Source organism: Puma concolor, chromosome B1, assembly GCF_028749965.1.
Source record: "Puma concolor isolate L17-30 chromosome B1, mPumCon1.1.hap2, whole genome shotgun sequence".
Taxonomy (NCBI): Eukaryota; Metazoa; Chordata; class Mammalia; order Carnivora; family Felidae; genus Puma; species Puma concolor.
The window spans coordinates 40828398-40850809 of record NC_141670.1 but is presented as its reverse complement, the minus strand read 5'-3'; the positions used below and the strand labels follow the sequence as shown (position 1 = coordinate 40850809).

General features: G+C 41.6%; 1 protein-coding gene across 5 annotated transcripts in view; it reads right to left on the bottom strand.

Annotated features, from left to right (window-relative positions):
* Nucleotides 1-440: 440 nt before the first annotated feature.
* SLC20A2 (solute carrier family 20 member 2) overlaps nt 441-22412 on the bottom strand; it is a 109258-nt gene continuing 87286 nt past the window's right edge. For all 5 annotated transcript variants that reach the window (XM_086703587.1, XM_086703586.1, XM_086703588.1 and 2 more), the window contains 3 exons: nt 14259-14444; nt 13137-13221; nt 441-1948 (listed from right to left, as the gene is read on the bottom strand). In XM_086703587.1, coding sequence (XP_086559713.1) covers nt 1784-1948; nt 13137-13221; nt 14259-14444 — 436 coding nt within the window. In that variant the 3' untranslated portion in view covers nt 441-1783. The remainder of the gene's footprint in view (nt 1949-13136; nt 13222-14258; nt 14445-22412) is intronic.

Here is a 22412-nt window from a genome sequence, read left to right as displayed (position 1 = left end):
GGGGCGGGGTGCGCATGCACACGTGTGTGGAGTGCGTGTGCATGCGTGCTAACAGTGGGCATTTCAGGATGCTGGGTTGTGTGACTCATTTTTTCCTTTTCTTACACACATATATATATTTTAATTTTTTTAAAATGTTTATTTTTGAGAGAGCGTGAGCAGGGGAGGGGCAGAGAGAGGGAGATACAGATCCCAAGCAGGCTCCAGGCTCCCAGGTGTCCCCCAAAACTGTGAGATCATGACCTGAGCAGAAGTCAGATGCTTAGCCTTAAGCTTAACCGACTGAGCCACCCAGGCGCCCAGCACGTATATTTTTTGCACAAACATGTAACAGTCGTAAAATACAGTTATTTGAAAAGTAGAAGTAAAATTACGTAGCTTTTATTTTTGTGGAAACTGAACAAAAAGACATTGAATAATTAGAAAAAGACTTCAGAGGCAACCTTTTGAAGGGCATTTTTTATTATAAATTTAATATGGTTGATTAATGAAAAATCACAATGAAGTACCAAGAAAACGTTTGTCAATATAAAAATTTTAGCAGCATTTCCACGGTTTCAGGCTCCAGCATCACTCACACTCCCTCCCTCCCGCTTTCAGGACAGAATCCAGTGGGACTACAGTAGAGCCTCAAGATGTTCAGCTTAGTAAAGGCCTCAAGGAAATCCTCAAATCCAGTGTATTGTCTGATATTTCAACTCTACCCCCTCCTGAATGTCAACTCACTCGCCTTAGTGTTTTAAGAATTCGCTTTTTCAGGCTGCAGGGGAGAGTACGGGTGAAAATTTAAACTGGACTTGGTGTGTGGTGCTTGATTGGGCAGCCTCACGTATGTACATTCTCTACACGATGACGACGACGACGACGACGGGCCACTGCAGGGCTCACCAGTAACTAGCGAGTGGTGGCAGTGGGGGCAGGGGACAGGAAGTAGGATGCTCGTAACGAGCACGTGACAGGGGGCTGGTGCTTCGGGCCTCCGCCCTGCTAGGGGGCAGGCCGGGGCGAGGCGGTCTCGCTACAGCCTAGGTTAACAGTAGGATTCATGGGAAGGGGAGAAAGACAGTATGAAAATATAATACTGGCAAACTATTCCCCTGCTTCTTTGGTACTTTCCAAAATTCTCTGATCAAAAAAGTATATGGGAAGCACACCATTAAAAAATTACCGTTTTAAGTATTTACAGAGGCAATTATGATATATTACATAATCAATACACAGTATATGAACAAATTCCTCAGTGAAAGCACTTGTGAACTCCTACCCCAGTATTACTCAAGAGCACACCCCCGGACGTACATCTTCCCAAATGTGCATCCAACCCGATTCACACTTATCTTACAGTATATTCAATGGGAAAAATAGCACTTTCCAATCTACACTTTCCTTTTAAAAGGTTCTTAAAATTTGCCACTGAAATTATTCCATACAAAGATTTGTTGAATATTGAATTCTAGACAATATTTCTCCACTCCCATTTCGAGTATGTTTGAAATAATGCTATCTATTCTATGTATACAATATATATTTAACATGTAAGTAACTGCACCACGTTATGTCACCACGATACCAGTTTAATGCACATGATTATGTACAGTAGTTAAGTTAGCTCTGGAGGATGACTCTCTACAGTGTAGGTGAACAGTGTGGTTTGGAACCATATGAAAGGGCCATGGACAAGCTGGCTGGGAGACAGCCCGTGCGCAGGCAGCGTGCGTGTAACACGCCACCCACACATACCCACACCAGACCCTCCCTTGTGTACTGGGCAGAAGAAGACAAATCACACATATGGAAGAATCCCGTACATGAGAAGAGCCATGATAGCAGCACTGAACAACCCGGCCACGGGGACAGTCACAAACCAGGCCACAAAGATGTTCCGGAAGAGGCGCCAGTCCACGGCTTTCCGGGAGCGGATCCAGCCCACGGCCACCACGGACCCCACCTGCCGGAGCACAAAGATTTAACAGTAAAAACAGAGGTCCACAGATCTGAAGGCGAGACACAAAATCTGCGTTCAACCAATGTAAATTGGCTCATCTCAGAAGGAAACTGAATTCTATATAATATTACCAATTCCTTCCCCTCCATTTGTTAAAGCTTTTAAAATAGTTTAGATTTCAGGTACAGTTACTTTAGGATTATTCTATTTAGCATATAGTTCTGGTATACTTTTCCACCTACGTTCTGCTCTGAGTGGAACTTTAGCCAATGACATGTTTTCTATTCTCTCTGCACCTTACAAACTATGAATGTTCTTGTTTTAAATATTCCACAGGTAGGACACTGCTTACTGCAATTTATGAACCTGTTTTAATCACATAATGAAATGGCAATAACGTATCCTTCTCTTAGAATAACAGCATCATAAATGTTGGAGCTGGAGAAGACCTTTGAGAGTAGCTAATCAGCGTCATTTTTTACAGAGGATAACAGATCCCGAGAGGATTCGGGGGCACAAGGAGCTATCGTAAATCACAGCCGACTGAGGACTAGAACTCAGCCCTCTTGATTTTAAACTGGTTTTCTCCTCCATCTCAAACTGCTTGCAGTTTTTGTACTTTAGCTAGTGTGAGGTGCAGGAAAAAAGTAAAAAGTGAAGTGAAATAAAATAAAATGAACATAAATATTATTGGATCTAAACTGTCACTCATGTCTCCCAAATGACACGTACAGATACTTGAAAATCAGAATGTCAACAATGATTTCAAGTATTTTTGTTTTTTTTTTAATCGAGAAATTTTACTTATGAACAAAAGACAAATAGGAAACATACTTGCAATATGTTGTCAAGAAGGGTATAAGAATAAATGGGTTAAAGACAAAGAAAAATGTGGCTTCTGGTTGGCTCAATCAGTACAACATGCTCAACTATTTTTCTAAACACTCACAGTTCATTTTATGGTTTGTTGAAAGTTTAAAGGAAAAAAGACTCAACTTTATCCTAAAAATGAAAATCATAAGAAAGTACAATGCCTGTAATATCTCCTGCCTCATTCAGGCTCTGGTGGGGCTCAGCACTTGACAGAATGCCCTTGACCATTTGTGAGGTGGATTTTTTTTTTTTTTTTTAAATTTTTTTTCAACGTTTATTTATTTTTGGGACAGAGAGAGACAGAGCATGAACGGGCGAGGGGCAGAGAGAGAGGGAGACACAGAATCGGAAACAGGCTCCAGGCTCTGAGCCATCAGCCCAGAGCCCGACGCGGGGCTCGAACCCACGGACCGCGAGATCGTGACCTGGCTGAAGTCGGACGCTTAACCGACTGCGCCACCCAGGCACCCCTGTGAGGTGGATTTTTAAGATCTCTATAAAATAGGCTTTGTCTCTACCGACCCTCAAATACTCCAGAATCAGCAATGACCAATGAGTCAAGTATCAAGCAGGGTCTAACCACAGAAAAAATAAAATCCAACCCTTTAGATTGTTTATGGATGCAAACTGCAGTGCCAAAAACAGCAGCATATTTAAAGGCAGTTAATCTGACATTTTGTCAAAGCCAGGTGGTGATTAACATCTCCAGGACAGCAACTGACTAACCTGAGTAAGGGGCCATCAAAATGACTGATTTTATTTAAACTCTTTGGCCATAATCAGTACCCTGTATGAACCTGATAATCCTGCTTAGCAGTTCCTAGAACATGACAGACAATCGAGAGTTTTCTACTGCATAAGGATCAGCTAGTTTCTGTTGGTTCTCAAATATGGTCAAATCCACACACAGTAGTTCCTGAGATTAAATTCTTCCTGTTGCTCACAGTCTCTCTGGAGCACTGTCCTCTTTAGCACACCTCCTGTTGTTCTGGATTCCCTTTGGGAGGACACCCTCAAGTTTCCATTTTATCTCCACCCTCTTCCTTTCTTAGAACACTTTTTACCTTTTTTTTTTTTTTTTTAATGAGAGAGATCGAGAGAGAGAGAGCGAGCAAGCATGAGTAGGGGAGAGGGGCTGAGGAAAAGAGAGAGAGAGAGAATCTTAAGCAGGCTCCATGCTCAGCCCCGGAGCCTGAAATGGGGCTCGATTCCATGATCATGACCTGAGCCGAAATCAAGAGTCGGATGTTCAGTCAGCTGACTGAGCCACCCAGGTGCCTCTAGAACATTTTTTTTTAAAGCATAAAGTTAGAATAATATATAACAAGTTTATGTACTTGGAGGGATAGACAATTACTCAGACCCCCACTATTGTCCTATTTATATATTCCTTTCTTGTATTTTTTATCAATATACTTTTGTTTGTAATAGGGCATACTGCTCCTTTCTTAAAAAAAAAATTAACATTACAGGCATCTTCCCATAGTGTTCACAGCCTTTATGATTATCATGAAAAATGACACACCCTTAAGGTGGATGTATCTTAATTTATTTAACCGTTTCCAGTTTGCTTCCAACTTTTCCCTACTGGAAATAGTTTCATGATTAATGTATTCATTCATATCACTTATATTTAGGCTTAATAAATAATATTCCCTGAAACAGATTATTAAAGAGGGCATTTAGTTTTAGTTTTTATTTTATTTTTAATACCAATATAGTTAACAATACAGGGTTATATTAATTTCAAGTATACAATATTCAATAATTTAAAGGGTGCATTTAAAAAAAAATACCTTGAAATAATTTGAAACTTAGGGAAAAGTTGTAAAAACTCCACATACCTTTTACCCAAATTCACCTTTTTCTAACCTTTTGTCACAATCTATGAGGAAACATTTTAATACTATTAAGATACCCTGCTCATCAACCTCCCTCTGTCCTCCCGCTAAAGACTCTGCAATCCAGCCTTTATTACAATGGTTGCAACACAGTAATTTACCAGCTCCCCTCCTCATGTGTCAGAGGAAGTGCTGCTCACAGGAAGAAGTCTCCTCTCCTAACGCATTTAGGATCGTAATACATCCTGCCAAATAGTTTTATAAACAGTTGTAAATACACAAGGTTGTCGATAATCTGTGAATTTAGGCACCTGTAAAAACACTACAAATTGTTCTTTTTTGCTAACCAATCATAAAATGTATTACTGTTGCTTTAATTTGCATATTTTAATTACTCCGAAGGTTGAACTTACTTTTATTTATTTATCCAATTTACTCCTTCTAGTCTTTACATATAAAAATTGCCTCTCCATGTATTTTGCCCATTTAAATACTGGAATCTAAGTGTGTCCCTTATTTATTTATGTGTGGTCTTTACTAAATGATATTAACTGTTAATGCAAGTTATTTTCTCAATTCCGTATTTTGCTTTGTTTCACATTCAAATTTCTAATTCCACACAACAAATTACACTGCACTTTTCTCCTGTAATTTACCCTTGAATATTTGATAAATATTTAATTGTATAAGATTCTATTTTATTCTAAGTTTTAAAATGTTTTAAAAATGCTATTTAAGCCATCAGATATGTATTTTCTGAGAGCTGTGTGTCTTTGTTTTTCTAGATTGACAGCCAGCTAGTCAACATCGTTTACCCAACATCATCAAACTGTATGCTCCTCTATAATAGGTGCCCTCTTGGACCTGTCTACTGGTTTTATACAAACTGTGGCAAAATATGTACACAATGAAACATATCATTTTAGCCATTTTTAAGTGTACAATTGAGTGGCATAAAGTTTATTCGCACTGTCCTGCAACCATCATCTCCATACCTTCGTCATCTTCCCCAGCTGAGACTGCGCGGGGCCACACTGCTGCCCAGCCTCCGTGTATTTTTAACTCGTCTCTTGTACTCTCTCGCTCGTAAGGCTGGTCCTTCCTCATCGTTTTTCATTTTAGATCATTTCAGATTCTTACTAACTTAACCTACCAAATTCACTTTAAGTCAGTTTGTGAAGTCAGAAGAAAACTCCTTATAAAATTGAGCTTTCCTGTCGGGTAACAGTGTCTCGTCTGCGGGTGTTCTTTCACCTCTGTGCAGTCTTGTGCCTTCTTCATGTTCCTCACTCCCATTTATTAGGATTATTCTGAAATACCCTTCTTTTTGCTGCAATCCTGGGGGTGGGTGTTCTGGTTTTTATTACATTTTCATTCTGGCTACTGCTGACAGACAAACTCTATAGAGTTCTGTATTTTTATGTGGGCTTGGTCATTTTCACTGAATTCTAGCAGTATTTTAAGAGATACATGCAGAATTTTATCAAATGTCTTTTTGGCATATATCTCAATAGACGATCATATGTTGTTTTTTAATGGATAAGCCCTATTATATTGAAGATGTCAGAGTACCCTTCTTGGGATTCACTCAACACCTATTTTGTTGAGCACTTATGAGGGGCCAGCCCTGTGCAGGTACTGCCGTGTTCAGAGCCTGCTTTCCTGTAACCTGGAAAATTAATTTGATCCTGCTGAAATGTTTTTTCGTAAACTCATTGATGTTATTAGCACCTTACATTTTATACTAGTATTCATATGTAAATATAGCTTTCATTGTCATGTTTACTAAAAATTTTTTTTTTTTTAATATTTTTGAGAGACAGAGTGCAAGTGGGGAGAGGCAGAGAGGGAGGGAGACACAGAATCTGAGGCAGGCTCCAGGCTCCGAGCTGTCAGCACAGAGCCCGACTGGGGCTTGAACTCACGGACCATGAGATCATGACCTGAGCCAAAGTCAGATGTTTAACCGACTGAGCCACCCGGTGGCCCCTATGTTTATTTTTTTTAATGTTTATTTTTGAGAGAGAGAGGGGCAGAGAGAGAGGAGAGAGGAAGACAGAGTATCCGAAGCAGGCTCCACATGGACAGCAGAGAGCCTGATATGGGGCTCAAACTCATCAGCTTCGAGATCATGACCTGAGCCGAAATTAAGAAGCTTAAGACGCTTAACTGAGTCACCCAGGTGCCCCACATTGTCATGTTTTATTAGGTATTAGTCAACGTCATTAGAGTTTTGGTATTGGGGTTATTCAGTATATGCTTTATAGAACAAAATGAGGAGTTTCCTCTTCTATTTTGTTTTTTTTTCTACCTTGTGGAAAGTTTACATAAAGTGAAAATTATTCTTTTAAAATGGAAGAGGTGATCTAATGAATCCATTGAGAAGTGGAGTCAGTTGTGCCCCCTCCTTTTTGGTTTTTCAGGTGAGAAGAATTGTTTTTGGAGAATGTCCTTAATTTCTTCCTCCGGCTCTAGTCAGATTTTCTAAGTTTTCCTACTTCTTTGTTAGTATTTGTCATGTATATTTTTTGCAGAAAATAATGCATTTTACAAAGGTTTCTAAATTCTTCACATTTTGAATAACCACTTTTCTCTCTCCTTCCCCTTCAGGATTTATTTTTATTTTAGAGCAAGCAAGAGCATGAGTGGGGGGAGAGGGGCAGAGGAAGAGAGAATCCTTTTTTTTTTTTTAATGTTTATTTTTGGGAGAGAGAGAGCACGAGTAGGGGAGGAGCAGAGAGAGAGGGAGACACAGAATCCAAAGCAGGCTCCAGACCCTGAGCTGTCAGCACAGAGCCCAATGTGGGGCTTGAACCCATGAACTGTCACATCATGACCTGAGCTTAACTGACTGAGCCACCCAGGAGCCGCAGAGAGAGAGAGAGAGAGAGAGAGAGAGAAACAATCTTAATCAGGCTCCACGCTCAGTGCAGAGCCTGATGCCGGGCTCAATCCACGACCCTGGGATCATGACCTGAGTCAAAATCAAGAGTCGGACGCTGAACTGACTGAGCCACCCAGGTGCCCCAGTACTTTTGGTTTTAAATTTGTTTTGCTTTTATAATTATTATGCCTTTCTTACTGTTTCCTCAGAATTTTTATTGTACTGTACCTTTTATAAACTCCTAATTTAATGTCTAGTTCTTGGGGTGCCTGGGTGACCCAGTTGGTTAAGTGATCGACTTTGGCTCAGGTCATGATCTCGCAGTTTGTGAGTTTGAGCCACACATCAGGCTCTGTGCTGACAGCTCAGAGCCTGGAGCCTACTTCAGATTCTATGTCTCCCCCTCTCTCTACCCCTCCCCTGCTCATGCTCTGTCTCTCTGTCTCTCAATAATAAATAAATGTTAAAAAAAAAAAAATTAATGTCTAGTTCTTTTATCATTCCTTTGCTCAATTAAATCATTTATTAAAGATAGGACTTTTCAATTGAATATAACTTCGGTTCCCAAAGGTTTTTCCATGTATAACTACACACACACACACACACACACACACAGAGCTTTCTTTTTCTTTTTTTTTTTTAAATGTTTATTTATTTTTGAGACAGAGCATGAACGGGGGAGGGTCAGAGAGAGAGGGAGACACAGAATCCGAAGCAGGCTCCAGGCTCCTAGCTGTCAGCACAGAGCCCGACGTGGGGCTCGAACTCACAGACCGTGAGATCATGACTTGAGCCGAAGTCAGACGCTTAACCGACTGAGCCACCCAGGCGCCTCCACGCCTTTCTTTTTAAGAAAGCTATCATTGTAATTTTTTAACTCCCTGATTCAACTGTTAAAAAGAGCATTTAAAATTGTCCAAGGGATTACTTCCCTTTTTCAACACATAATAAATTTATAGTTTAATTTCATTGTGATTGGTCTGTGTAGTACAACTTCTATTCTTATTTTATAAATGTTATTTTTTAAGAATGTTTATTTTTATTTTTGCTAGAGAGTGTGCATGGGAGAGGGGCAGAGAGAGAGAGGGGAACAGAGGATCCAAAGCAGGCTCCACGCTGATCAAGCAGAGAGCCTGATGTGGGGCTCAAACCTGCACACCGTGAGATCATGACCTGAGCTGAAGCAGGATGCTCAACCAACTAAGCCACCCAGGTACCCCTATTTTATAAATTTTAAAGTGACTTTTATCATGGCCTTCTGAATTTATCATTAATATTTATAAATGCTTGATGATACTTGACGAGAAGGCATGTGATCAGTAGGGTAAAACTTTGGTACATATTTATTAATTATAGTGCTCTAAATCTATTGTCCAAATCTTGTATATTCCTAAATACTTTTTGTCTTCTTCATCTGTCACACACTTAGACACACTAATTTTTGAGTTCTAATGGCTTTTGCCTTTTTAGATGTTACATTCATTATTTGGATCACAAGGGACCTAGAGTCTGTCGTCTTCACTACTGATTAGGTCTTCTGTTGGTATTATTCACTGCTGTATTGTAACCTCCCTCTTAATAAGCTAAATGCGTTTCCAGCTTAAGGCCACTGTCAGGCACCAACAGCAACAAAATTATTGGGAAGTGGGCGGGGGGGGGGGGTGGCGGGGGAGTTAAGTAGGGGAACCAAAGAGCAAGAATTAGAAAATTAAATTAGAGATTAGAATACTAAATTTTTACATTTTTAAAATTAAAAAAAATGTTAAATCAGTAGTGTTTCCTATAAGCGGTTTCAAATCCAAAGGCTGGCTGAGTAATCATTTATGTGACCAATATAGATGAACAATGCGGGTAATTCACAAAAGAGTGATCCCAAACCACCCCACCTGGAATTAAGACATTCTGCATTAACACCACTCTGAATCGCTATTGAAAAGTTCACAAATGTGTTCAACAGTGGCCACTGCCTGTTGTACACCAGGGCTGAAGGTTGAAGCTGATCAAGGCGCACAGAAGGCAAAAACAATTAACAAGTTACTGAAACACACCTCTGTGGATACTTGTATTTTCAAGACTCATTTCTATTTTTTTTTAATTAAGGCTTTCAATTTTAACCAGAGTTATCATCCCAGGAAAATATCTAAGGAACTGAGCCCTATGGTGTGAAATACAAAAATACTTAACACTTAAAGATTTATAGAAAGCAAAACTTGTCATCAAAGATGGTCTTACCTCTGCCTTGTGAAATATATGATTATACTATTATACTATTCTGGATACTATGAATTGTCTAATTATTCGTTTCCAAATTATACATTCAACCAACATCTGTATCACTTAATGAAGGTTTATAAATTTTCTTACATAGGGTATAAAATTTAAACTATGCCCTTAGCTATGTACACTGAGAAAAAAGCATGAATAAATAAAATCTACCCAGATAAATTCAAAAGCTTATTTTCAACAATGGTATCCATCTTTTTTTCCTGCCAAGTTCCTAACTTTTGACCTCCTTCTGAGGAAGGCAGCTGTAAGCAAAAAAACCTAACAAGCAGATAGGAGGGGAAGCAGGGAAGCAGGAAAAAATCGAATAGGTAGTATGATTGTTCCTGAAAACATGATGGCGTCCGGTTATGATTTTATGTGGAGGTCAACACACTTTGAATGTTTCCAGAGTCATGGCGTTGCTCACACAGAGCCTTGGTCTTACATTTCAGCCACACCTGCCACATGGGGCCTGCTGCATGCCAAGCCTGTGCTGCAGGAGGGATAAGTGCTCTGCACCAGGGCGGCTGCGAACTCTTCCCAGTGCCCCAACATCCAGGCTTTGTGCTCCAGGTCTGGAGAGCCAGGACTCCGACTTTAGCTACTGCAGTGACTAGCTCTGGGCTTTGTCCACCAGCCCACGATCAATGATACTGGACAGACCGATTAGAATCCGAGTTGAGCTCTGGCTCCAGTCTATTTGATAGCTGACATCCACTGTGGTCTCATGTTATGGAGACTTTTTTTTTTTTTAAGTTTTAAAAAACTTATTTATTTTTTTTATTTTGAGAGAGAGAGAGATAAGAGTGAGTGTGTGTGTGTGTGTGTGTGTGTGTGTGTGTGTGTGGGCACAAGTGGGCAGAGAGAGACGGAGACACAGAATCAGAAACAGGCTCCAGGCTCTGCCCCAGAGCCCACTGTGGGGCTCGAACCCATGAGCCATGAGATCATGACCTGAGCTGAAGTCAGACACTTAACCGACTGAGCCACCCCAGGCACCCCCTGTGTTGCTTTTTCAAGAGGTCTTTCAACTGGTGTGAAAGTTTGCCTTCACTAGGCTTGCTCACATGCGGGGTTAATCATTGAAAAGACAGTAACATTTATTTAAAAGCAGCCCCAAAGACTCTTCATGCCTACAGAAAAGTTCAAAGCCTATTTTCTTTGGGAGAAAAATATATTTAATAAGAGGCAGTTCCTCTCTGCTCCCACACACCAGCAAGCTGAAATTGATGTGGAGTAAGGTGGAAGATGATCACTCTTCATTCCATATAGTTTTACTGTTTGAAATATTTCACTGAACATGTGCTTCTTTTCTAAGTTTTAAATAACAGAAATTAGAACAGTAATGGTAGGAGCACACAGCACTTCTCCTGCGTTCCTTTTCTCTACTGGACAGGCACACAGGGCTGCACCAAGAGCAGGGCTGGGGCCACACTGGCTGTGCTACACCTCAGCTGGGCCAGTGCCTCGTTGGGTGATCTTGCGAGTTACTTAACCTTTCTATCTTCAGTCTCCTCACTGGTGAGACTGAGGTAATGTTAGCACCCACCTCAGAAGGCTCCTGGGAGGATTAAATGAGTTAATATTCACAGCACACTTAAAACACCGCCGGCAGAGAGCACTTGCCCTGCACATCTTAGTTGTGGCTGGTTACCATTACCGTGATCATCATGGTGAAAATCAGGAGGCACAGAGCATGCAGTGAAGGTCTGATGCTAAAAGTATGATCTTGGGAGAGTGACCTAGCTCGGGAGGCCTCAGTTTTCTCATCTGTAAATTGGGAATAACTACTGATTTCACAGGGTTGCTGTGAGTATTAAGCAATACACTGTGCGTGTATAAAGCCCTAAACACAGAGCTTGACTTTCTCCAAGCGCTAAGTGGCAATGATTTTTATAATGAAAATTTGTGCAAATTGAAGGTTTTCTATATACTGTAGCAAAAAAAGGAAAAGAGGAAAAAACAAGGAAACAAAACACCTCTTTCCAATGAGGCTGATTCTCCATGCCACAAGGCTCCAGATTTGCCAGCTGGCCCACTTAAAATATTCCCATAAATGCCACCTGATTTTTTTTTTTTTAATTTTTTTTTTTTCAACGTTTATTTATTTTTAGGACAGAGAGAGACAGAGCATGAACGGGCGAGGGGCAGAGAGAGAGGGAGACACAGAATCAGAAACAGGCTCCAGGCTCTGAGCCATCAGCCCAGAGCCCGACGCGGGGCTCGAACTCACGGACCGCGAGATCGTGACCTGGCTGAAGTCGGACGCTTAACCGACTGCGCCACCCAGGCGCCCCGCCACCTGATATTTTAATATCTGAAGCACGAAGCCATTCACATTTAGTGGCATTTGTTTACAATAAACACATTGGTTGGAGTTTTTTAACTGTGTGTGAACACAGATGGCCATCTTGTCTTGGTTACTGTGGTGCCTGGGTGCCTACAATGGTGCCTCACACAGAGCAGGTACAGAGGAGTTTTTCTTGAATGACATGAACAAATGAACCGAGGACAAATCTGGAAGTGCTTTTGCTTTGTTGGAGTATTTTTGTGTATAGGAGGCCCACTTGAGTATGTTTTAGCACTCTCTCCAGTTGCTGGGCTGACCTGGCTTCCAGTCCTGACTCCTCCCTAGGTGACCTCAGATAACTCCCTGAAACTCACGGAGACCGATTCCTCTTCCTGAATCTTTCAGGTTCCTTGCAGCTCCAGCATTCCCCATTATAAGGAATTCCCTCGTGCACAGCCCTGAGTTTACAGCACTTGGCAGTGATCAATATTCAGCATCACCCCTCACTTAGAATTTACTCTAAGACAATATAGGCAATTTGAGCAATCATACAAAGAAAGAGAACTGACACAACCGAGCCTTACAATTCCATTGAGATGGTTCCTGCTTATGTCTACTTCCACTGTCAACTCCCAGTCCCCTGCACTGGTTGGAACTGAGGGGCATGCCTCCATTTGAGCCTATGAATATGGTTAGTGTACACATGACTTCAATGCAAAATCCACTGTGGAAACGAGAGAGAAACAGGACAAATGGAAAGTGTGAAGCACACGTGGAAGGAGTGAAAGAAAGCTCTTGCCGTACATGCACTGAAAAAGCAAAGTCTGCACCACCGAAGGGGTCCTGCTGCTGAGCACAGAAGGTAGAGAGGGACAATGTGGGAAAAGCGAATGCCCACATCCAACAATACACCAGCAGACCCAGCAGACCTTGGGATGGTTGTTTTCACAAACAACCACACACAAATCACTGCCAGCTTTTCTCAGATGCACTGGGTGGCTGTGGACTGATCCCAGCAGCCCGGTGGCAGGGACCTACCTTGCAGTGTGTGGTGCTGACAGGAAGTCCGATGTTGGAGGCGATCACCACCGTGAACGCGGAGGCCAGCTCAATGGTGAAGCCGCTGCGGGAGGGGGCACAAGAGACACATCACAGGCACTCTTTGTATCAGCCTCACTGACACCCCAGGGGTGCCAGAGTCTCACCAGAACATTCTTTGGGTCGATTGTTGGCTGCTGACTGGGCCAGATGACATTAACAGAAAAGAAACTGCTGCATAATGACAACAATTCACACTAAGACTGTGCATTATACTGTTTACAGCCCTAAATAGGCTTCTCTTTCTGGTATGTTTTCAAAAAGCACACACTGTAGTAACTGGGTCAGAAATTCCTGCTGTGCAAAAAATGCTAAATTAGTCACTTCTAAAGTGGCAGGAAAAAAATCACACTCTCATTTCTAAAATGTGTACTTATTGCAAAAAAAAGTGAATTTTTTTCTCAGATTGCTCATTTTTCTTCAAATCAACCTTACAAAAGAATCATTCATTAAAATGAATTTCAAGGGGGAAAAACTGCTCACAATAAGTAGTTACAAGTCTTAGTAGTTTTCGCAAAGTTCTCCCATAAGTCTGCACTTCACCCCTACTAGATCCGAAGAGGACACCACAGAAGGACCACACAGAGCCCGGACGGGTACTGAGCTACAGGCAGCCTGCACAGCGGAACCGCGAAGCGTGGTAGCCCAGAGCTGCTTCCATCCAGCAGGTGAAGCCCGGGGCGGCAAATTTTCCGGAAACGCAGACCCAGGGCCCAGGGCCGTTGGCATCCCCTGGGTCCTCACCACTCGCCCTCTGGGCCTCCTGTGGGGTGAGACCAGCCGGGGGCATGGCCGGGGCCTGGCCTGGGGGGCTCCCTTCCCTTCTGTTTCCTTGAGCTTCTCTGGCTCCTGCATCCCCAGCGTCTCAAATCCTCTCCCTCACCGCAGTGCCGCCGTGGCCAGCTGAGGTGTGAGGGAAGGAGGGCGAGGACAGACGGTCGGCCCTCTCCTCACTGTGACCCCAGCTGCCCAGTGGCTGCGCTGAGGGGTTGGAGGCAGACGTTCAGGCATAGAAGAGCCGGGAAGGACAACCCTGCCGATCCCGCCCGCGCTCTGGCTTACCTCGATGGTGTGATGGGGGTGAGGTCCTTCCCCATGGTCTGGATCACTCTTCTCCCCCAGACCCACAGACCCGTACAAATTCCAACTCCTCCATAAAACAGCAGCCAGACGGGGGTAACTGCTTCCTGCAGGACTGCACCTTGCTCGTAAATCAGCCACAAAGCTACCAGGGGACCAATGGCATTACTGGGAGGGAAAAGAAGATGAATGACACAGACATTGTATGTACGTGTACACAACATGCAGTGACTTCCCAGGCTTGAGGAAAGCCCACCTGACTGTATTTCTGGCTCCGCATATAATCTTGTGGTGATTAAAATGATTTATTATTTTTTGTTGTGGTGGTGGAAAAAAACCATAAAAATCTACTATTTTAACCATTTTAAGTGTATATAATTCAGTAGTGTTAAGCGTGTTCACACTGTTGTGAAATACATCTCCAGGACTTTCTCATCTGGCAAAACCCATTAAACAGTAAGTCCCTTTGCCCGCCACCCAGCCCCTGCGAACGGCCATTTTACATTTCTATCCATGTGACTACTCTAGGTGCCTCATAGAAGTAGCGTCATTAAGTGTGTGTCTTTTGTGGCAGGCTTATTCCACTTAGCATTATGTCCTCAAGAGTCCTCCATGTTGTAGCCACAGGTCAGAATTTGCTCCCTTCTCAAGGCTGGACATTCCATGGTATGTATAGACCACATCTGCCTACACATTCATCTGACTGTGTACACTTAGGTTGCTCCCACCTCTTGGCTACTGTGAATGATGCTGCAATGAACATGGGTGTACAAATATCCCTTCAAGACCCCGCTTTCGATTCTTCTGGGTACATACTCAGAGGTAAGATTGCTGGATCAGATGGGAGTTCTATTTTTAATGTTCTGAGGAACCTCCAGACTGTCTTCCATAGCAGCTGCACCAATTTACATTCCCACTAACAGCACACAAAGGTTCCAATTTCTCTACATCCTCACCAACACTTGTTATTTTCTGATTTTTTAAATAATTTATTCATTTTTTAATTTACATCCAAGTTAGCATACAGTGCAACAATGATTTCAGGAGTAGATTCCCTAATGCCCCCTACCCATTTAGCCCAGCCCCCCTCCCACAACCCTTCCAGGAACCCTCTGATTGTTCTCCATATTTAAGGGTCTCTTACATTTTGTCCCCCTCCCTGTTTTTATCTTATTTTTGCTTCTCTTCCCTTATGTTCATCTGTTTTGTATCTTAAAGTCCTCATCTGAGTGAAGTCATTCTGTTTTTTTTTATAGTAGCCACCTTAATGGGTGTGTGATGTATTAATTTTTTAAAGAAGCACTGAAACATCATAAGAAGTGGAAACAAATACCAAGTTCTTTTTTCTCTGTTTTTCTCCATTTTCATTACCAGCATTGCTACTAATAGTAGCTACCAGTCTGGGCAGCCATATCAGGTCCCACACGATGGGACCACAAACATGGTCTCTGTTAGTTCTCAAACCCATCCTGCAGTTAGGTATTGTCGCTCCCATTTTATTGATGAGGAAATGGATGCTAAAGTCGTGGCACTAGCAGGAGGCAGGACTCAGGTGCTCATGCCCTTTCTCCTCAACCTGCTCTTGTCACTCAGGCCCTTGGCAGGCACATATGGATGGTTTTAGGGGATGCACAGTTTTTTGAAAAAATTTTTAATTAAGACTTTATTCCTTTAGAGCAGTTTAAGGCACACAGTGAAACTGAGGGGAAGGTAGAGCTTGCCCATTTACCTGCCCCACACATTCACAGCCTCACCATTATCCACATCGCCACCACAGTGGAACATTTGTTGTAAGTGATGAACCTTGGGGCTCCTGGGTGGCTCAGTCAGTTAAGTGTCCGACTCTCGATTTTGGCTCAGGTCATGGTCTCACAGTTCATGAGATCGAGCTTCACAGTGAGCTCTGCACTGATATCGCAGAGCCTGCTTGGGATTCTCTCTCTCTGTCTCTCTCTGCCCCTCTCCTGCTTGTGCCCTGTCTCTCCTTAAAATAAATAAACAAACTTAAAAAAAAAGTGATGAACCTCCAAGGACACATCATTATCATCCAAAGTCCACAGTTTACATTAGAGTTCACCCTTGGTGTTGTACATTCTGTAGGTTTGGACAAATGTATAATGACCCGTAGCCATCTTTATAGCCTCATACAGAGTGTTTTCAGTGCCCTAAAAATCCCCTGTGTGTATTCATCCCTCTTCCCCACCACAACCCCTAATCTTTTCACTGTCTCCATAGTTCTGCCTTTTCCAGAATGTCATATAGTTAGACATTCATACAGAACGTAACTGTTCAGATTGGCTTCTTTCACTTAGTAATATGGTTTACGTTTCCTACATGGCTTGGTAGCTCATTTCCTTACAAGTACTGAAAAAGATTCCATTGGCTGTATCACATTTATTTATCCCTTCATCTACCAAAGAACATCTTGGTTACTTCCAAGTTTTGGTAATTGGGTATAAAGATACTATAAAATCTGTGTGCAGGTTTTTGAATGGACCTCAGTTCTCGACTCCTTTGAGTAAATACCAAGGAGCATGAATTACTGGATCACATGGTAAGAGTATGTTGGGTTTTGTAAGAAGCCTCCAAACTGTCTTCCCAAGTGGCTGTCCCATTTTGCACTCCCTCCAGCAACGAATGAGTTCCTGTTGCTCCACAGCCTTGTCAGCATTTGGTGCTGTCAGGGTTCCGTACTTTGGCCATCCTAACAGTTCATAGTAGTATCTCATTGTTTTAATTTGCATTTCCTTAATGACACGATGTGGAATATCTTTTCATATGTTTGTTTGCCTTCTGTGTCTCTTCTTTGGCAAGGTGTCTGGTAATGTGTTGGGCTCATTTTTTAATTGGGTTGTTTTCTTATTGTTGAGTTTTAAGAGTTCTTTGTATATTACTATTTTATCAGCTACATCTTTTGCAAATATCTTCTGTTTCTGGCTTGTCTTCTCATTCTCTTGACACTTTCATCATGCAGAAATTTCTAATTTTAATGAAGTCCAGTTTATCTAGTAGGATTGTGCCCTTGGTATTGTATCTAAAGAGTCATTTCCATACCCAAGGTCATCTAGGTTTATTCTTGTGTTATCTACCAGGAGTGCTATAGTTTTTCACTTTACATTTAGGGTTGTGATCCATTTTCAGTCACTTTTTGTAAAGAGTGTAAGGTCTGCATGCAGATTGGTTTTTTTGCACATGGATATCTAGTTGTTCCAGCACCATTTGTTGAAAAGACTCTCTGCTCCCCTGTATTTCCTTTGCTCCTTTGTCAAAGATCAGTTGACTATATTTATGGGAGTCTATTTCTGGGCTCTATTCTGTTTTACTGATTAATCTTTTCTCTCAGCAATACCACACTGTCTTGATTACTGTAGTTATATCGTAAGTCTTGATGTTGGGTAGTGTCAGTCCTTCAACTTTGTCCCACTCTTTCAAGGCAGTGTTGGCTACTCCAGGTCTTTTGCCTTTATCAACTTTACAATCAGTTTGCTGATATCCACAAAATAACTTGCTGGGACTGCACTGTATTTATAAATCAAGATAGGAAGAACTGACATCTTGACAATACTGAGTCTTTCTATCCTTGAACATGGAAAATCGATTTATATCATTCTTTAATTTTATTCATCAGCTTCGCAGAAATATTTCACTATGTGGATGGTTTTCTGTTTTTAATTTCAAATGCCACTTGTTCATTACTGGTATGTAGGAAAGCAATGGACTTTTGTATATTAATCTCGTATTCTGCAACCTTGCTCTAACTGCTTATTCATTTCAGGAGTTTGTTGATTCTTTTCAATTTTTTACATAAATGATCATGTCATCTGTAAACAAAGGCAGTTTTCTTTCTTTCTTCCCATTCTGTATATCTTTTATTTCCTTTTCTTCTCCTATGCATTAGCTAGAATGCTATGCATTCAGTATAAGCTGAAAAGGAGTGGTAAAAGAGGACATCCTTGCCTTGCTCCCGATCTCAGTGGGAAAGCTTTGAGTTTTTCACCATTAAGTATAATGTTAGCTGTAGGTCTTTTGTGAATATTCTTTATCAAGTTGAGGAAGTTCCCCTTTATTCCTAGTTTACTGAGAGGTTTTATCATGAATAGGTGGTGAATTCTGTTAACTCCTTTTTAGCCTATTGATGTGATGGATTACATTAACTGATTTTTGAGTGTTGAAGCAGCCTTCTTTATCTGGGATAAATATCACTTGGTCATGGGGCACCTGGATGGCTCAGTCAGTTGAGTGTACGACTTCAGCTCAGGTCATGATCTAATGGTTCGTGGGTTCAAGCCCCACATCTGGCTCGCTGCTGTCAGCATGAAGTCCACTTTGGATCCTCTGTCCAACACCCCCCCCCCCGAAAATAAATAAACATTAAAAATATATATATCATTTGGTCATGGTGACCAAATGGTCATGGTCATTCTTTTTATATATTGCTGGATTCAATTTGCTACTTATTTTGTTGAGGATTTGTACATCCATGTTCATGAAGGATACTGGTCTATAGTTTTCTTTTATGTTAATGTCTTTCTCTGGTTTGGGTAATAAGGTAATACTGGCCTTAGAGAGTAAGTTAGGAAGTATTCCTTCTACTTCTATCCTTTGAAAGACATTGTAGAGAATTGGTATAATTTCTGCCTTAAATATTTGGTAGAATTCACCAGTGAACCCATCTGGGCCTGGTGCTTTCTATTTTGGAAGTTATTAATTACTGATTTGATCTCTTTAATAGGTACGGGTCTATTCAGAGTGTCTATTTCTTCTTTTGTGAGTTTTGGCAAAGTGTGTCATTCAAGGAATTAGTCCTTTTCATCTAGGTTATCAAATGTAAGGGCACAAAATGGTTTATAGCATTATCTTTTTAATGTCCATAGAATATATAGTGAAGACCTGATTTCTGATATTAGTAATTTGTGTTTTTCTTAGTCTGGCTAGAGGCTTATCAACTGATCTTTCAAAAAATTATCCTTTGGTTTCACAGATTTTCTCTTCTGATTTCCTGATTTCAATTTCACTGATTCATGTTCTAATTCTTATTATTTCTTCTGCTTACTTTGGATTTAATTTTCTCCTCTTTTTCTAGTTTCCTTGGGTGGGAATTGAGAATACTGATTTTATGTATTTGTTTTTCCTAATATATGTGTTCAATGGTATAAATTTCCTTTTTAGCACTGCTGCATCCCATAAATTTTGATGAGTTTTCCTTTTTTCATTTTTTAATGTTTTTTCATTTTTTTTTTAGAGAGAGAGAGAGAGACTGTGAGGGAAGGGCAGAGAGAAAGGAAGACACACAATCTGAAGCAGGCTGTAGGCTCTGAGCTGTCAGCACAGACCCTAATGTGGATTCTTTTTTTTTTTTTATGTTTATTTTTGAGAGAGACAGAGAGTATGCAAGGAAAGGGCAGAGAGAGAGGGAGACACAGAATCCAAAGCAGCGTTCAGGCTCTGACACGGGGCTCTAACCCATGAACTCTGAGACCATGACCTGAGCCAAAGTTGGATGCTTAACCGACTGAGCCACCCAAGTACCCCCCAATGCAGATTCTTTTTTTTTAATTAAATTAAATTAAATTAAATTAAATTAAATTTAATTTAATTTAATTTAATTTTTTAATATGAAATTTATTGTCAAATTGGTTTCCATACAACTCATCCCAACTGGTGCCCTCCTCAATGCTCATCATCCCCAATGCGGATTCTTAAAGCCTCTCATAGGGCTCTGAACTGAGAGTGGCGCCTGCTTAAGATAACTCTTTCTCTCTCTCTCCCTCCCTCTCTCTGTCCCCCTCCCTTCCCCTCTCCCCCCCACATGCTGTCTCTCAAATGAAAAAACAAACAAGCAAAAACAAAAGCATTCCTCATTTCTGTTACAGTGTTATCTCTAGTATTTCCTTCTGGTTCTTTCTTACAGTTTCCAAGTCTCTGTTAACATTGCCCCATCTGTTCTTGCATGCAGTCTACTTTATCCATTAGAACCCTTAGCGTATTAATCACGGTTGTTTTAAATTCCTAATATGATCATTCCAACACCCCTTTCCATTTCTGGTTCTGATGCCCGCTCTGTCTCTTCCAATTGGTTTTTTGTTGTTTTTTTTTTTTTGTCTTTTGGTATAACTCGTAATTTTTTCTTGATAGGCAGATACCATGTACCAGGCAAAAGGAACTGCTGTAAGTAGCCTTTAGTAAGGAACATGGTGGTGAAATGCAGGAGGGCGAGGAAGCACTCTAGAGTTCTATGGTTAGATCTCTGTCTTTTCATGAGCCTATGCCTCTGGACTGTGAACTTCACAAGTATTTCTCAGGTTTTCTTCTCCCCCTTTATGTAGGATAGGGTGGCTCAAGTGGGCTGCAGCTGGGTATTTCCCTTCCTCCAGGTTAGCCTGTGATAATAACCCAGCAGGTTAGGCTCCCATTAACTAGTTTCCCCTCGGGGTTAGGCTTGTTAAGAACACAGTGCTCTGGGTATGTCAAAATGGTTACTTTCCCTCTCCCTGTGATGCAAGGGAGGAGGGGAGTTTCTCTGATTTTCACTGAGGATGAGCTAGGGCTCCTAGATATAAAGCTGACAATCTTGTGCGGGCCCCTCCCACTGGCTCTCCCTGGAGTCTCTACTGACTTTAGGAACTCATCCTTACAGTTCAGGTTTTTCTCCCTGGCACTGGTTCCCAGAGCAGTTTCCATTCGAGAGTCTGTCCTCCCTTATTCCCTGTACATGTCTCTCTCTCGTACCTGTCTTGGGGGCAGCAGTTGCCCTGTGTCCCCCTCTCTCTTATGGCTTCAAGGGGAGCTGTTGATTTTTCAGTGTGCCCACTTTTTTACTTGTTGTTAGGATGGACTAACAACAAGTTAGTTAGCTTGGATAGTCCAAGCTCCTACATGCAGAAGCACACACAGGCTTTCAACACCGGGCATCTGCAGCCCTGGTCTCCCCCCCTCAGCCCACCCTACACCAAGCAGACACAGTGGAGGCTGAGCGTCAGGAAGAACTGGCTCTCAAGTCTGCTTCTCACTAGCTGTGTGATCCTGGGCAAGAAACATCACATCTCAGCTTCAGACTCCCTGTCTTTGAAAGATACCACTTATGACCTCAAAGGACCGACTTAAAGTGGATTAGAAGAGGTTATAAATGGTTCAGCACTGAGGCCTGGACTATACTTAATAATCTTTTGTTAAAGGAATAGAAGCCTTATCTTCACGGTTACATTACTTCCAGAACTTGCTTTTATCAGACCAAATCTGTATTCAGAAGCCTCAAAACCAGTCCCTAAACTGCAAGCTTTAAACTCCAGTCACCTGTAGCAGCCACTGCCTGGATCCTCCTTAGGCCTGGAAATACTGTTTTGGGGTGGTTTGTCCATGTGCATGCTTTTTTTAAATCTCCCCAACTGGAATTTAAATTCCAAAGAACAGGGACCCAATTCATAACACTTTGCCAGTACCAGGATCTCAATTTTTGATCAGGGGGCACCTGGGTGCTTGGTCGGTTAAGCGTCTGAGCTCTTGATTTTAGCTCAGGTCATGGTCTCACAGTTTGTGAGCTCGAACCCTATGTTGAGCTCTGTACAGACAGCACAGACCCTGCTTGAGATTCTCTCTCGCTCTCTCTCTGCCCCTCCCCTGCATTTGTGCACACATTCTCTCTCAAAACAAATAAATAAAAACTTAAAAAAAATTTTTTTTGATCAGGAGGAAGAGGAAGTAGGGTGGTGCTGGGTGTGGGGCAGTCAAAAAATCAAGCTAGGACAGAGAATGATGCCTCAAATACAGTAATATGATAACACCTATATAACATTGAGCAGAACCCAAAATGTCCAGACCTCTTGCCTGGTGGCAAGACTTTTTAAAAAGAACAGAAATTGAATTACATGTGGTTAGGTGGTATATGGAAACCCCCAGCTATAACATGGAGAGTCATATATCTGGGCAATAAGAAATACAACAACAGCATGTTTCCCTGATTTGGACAGAAATATCAGGCCTGCATGACAGTTACAATAATAATAATAATGAAAATACACAAATACTGATTATGTGAGAAACACCATCCTAAGCACATTAAATAAAGTATCTCACTTAATCCCCATAGAAACCCCCGAGGTTGGTACTAGTTTTACTCCCATTTTATAGATTGGGACA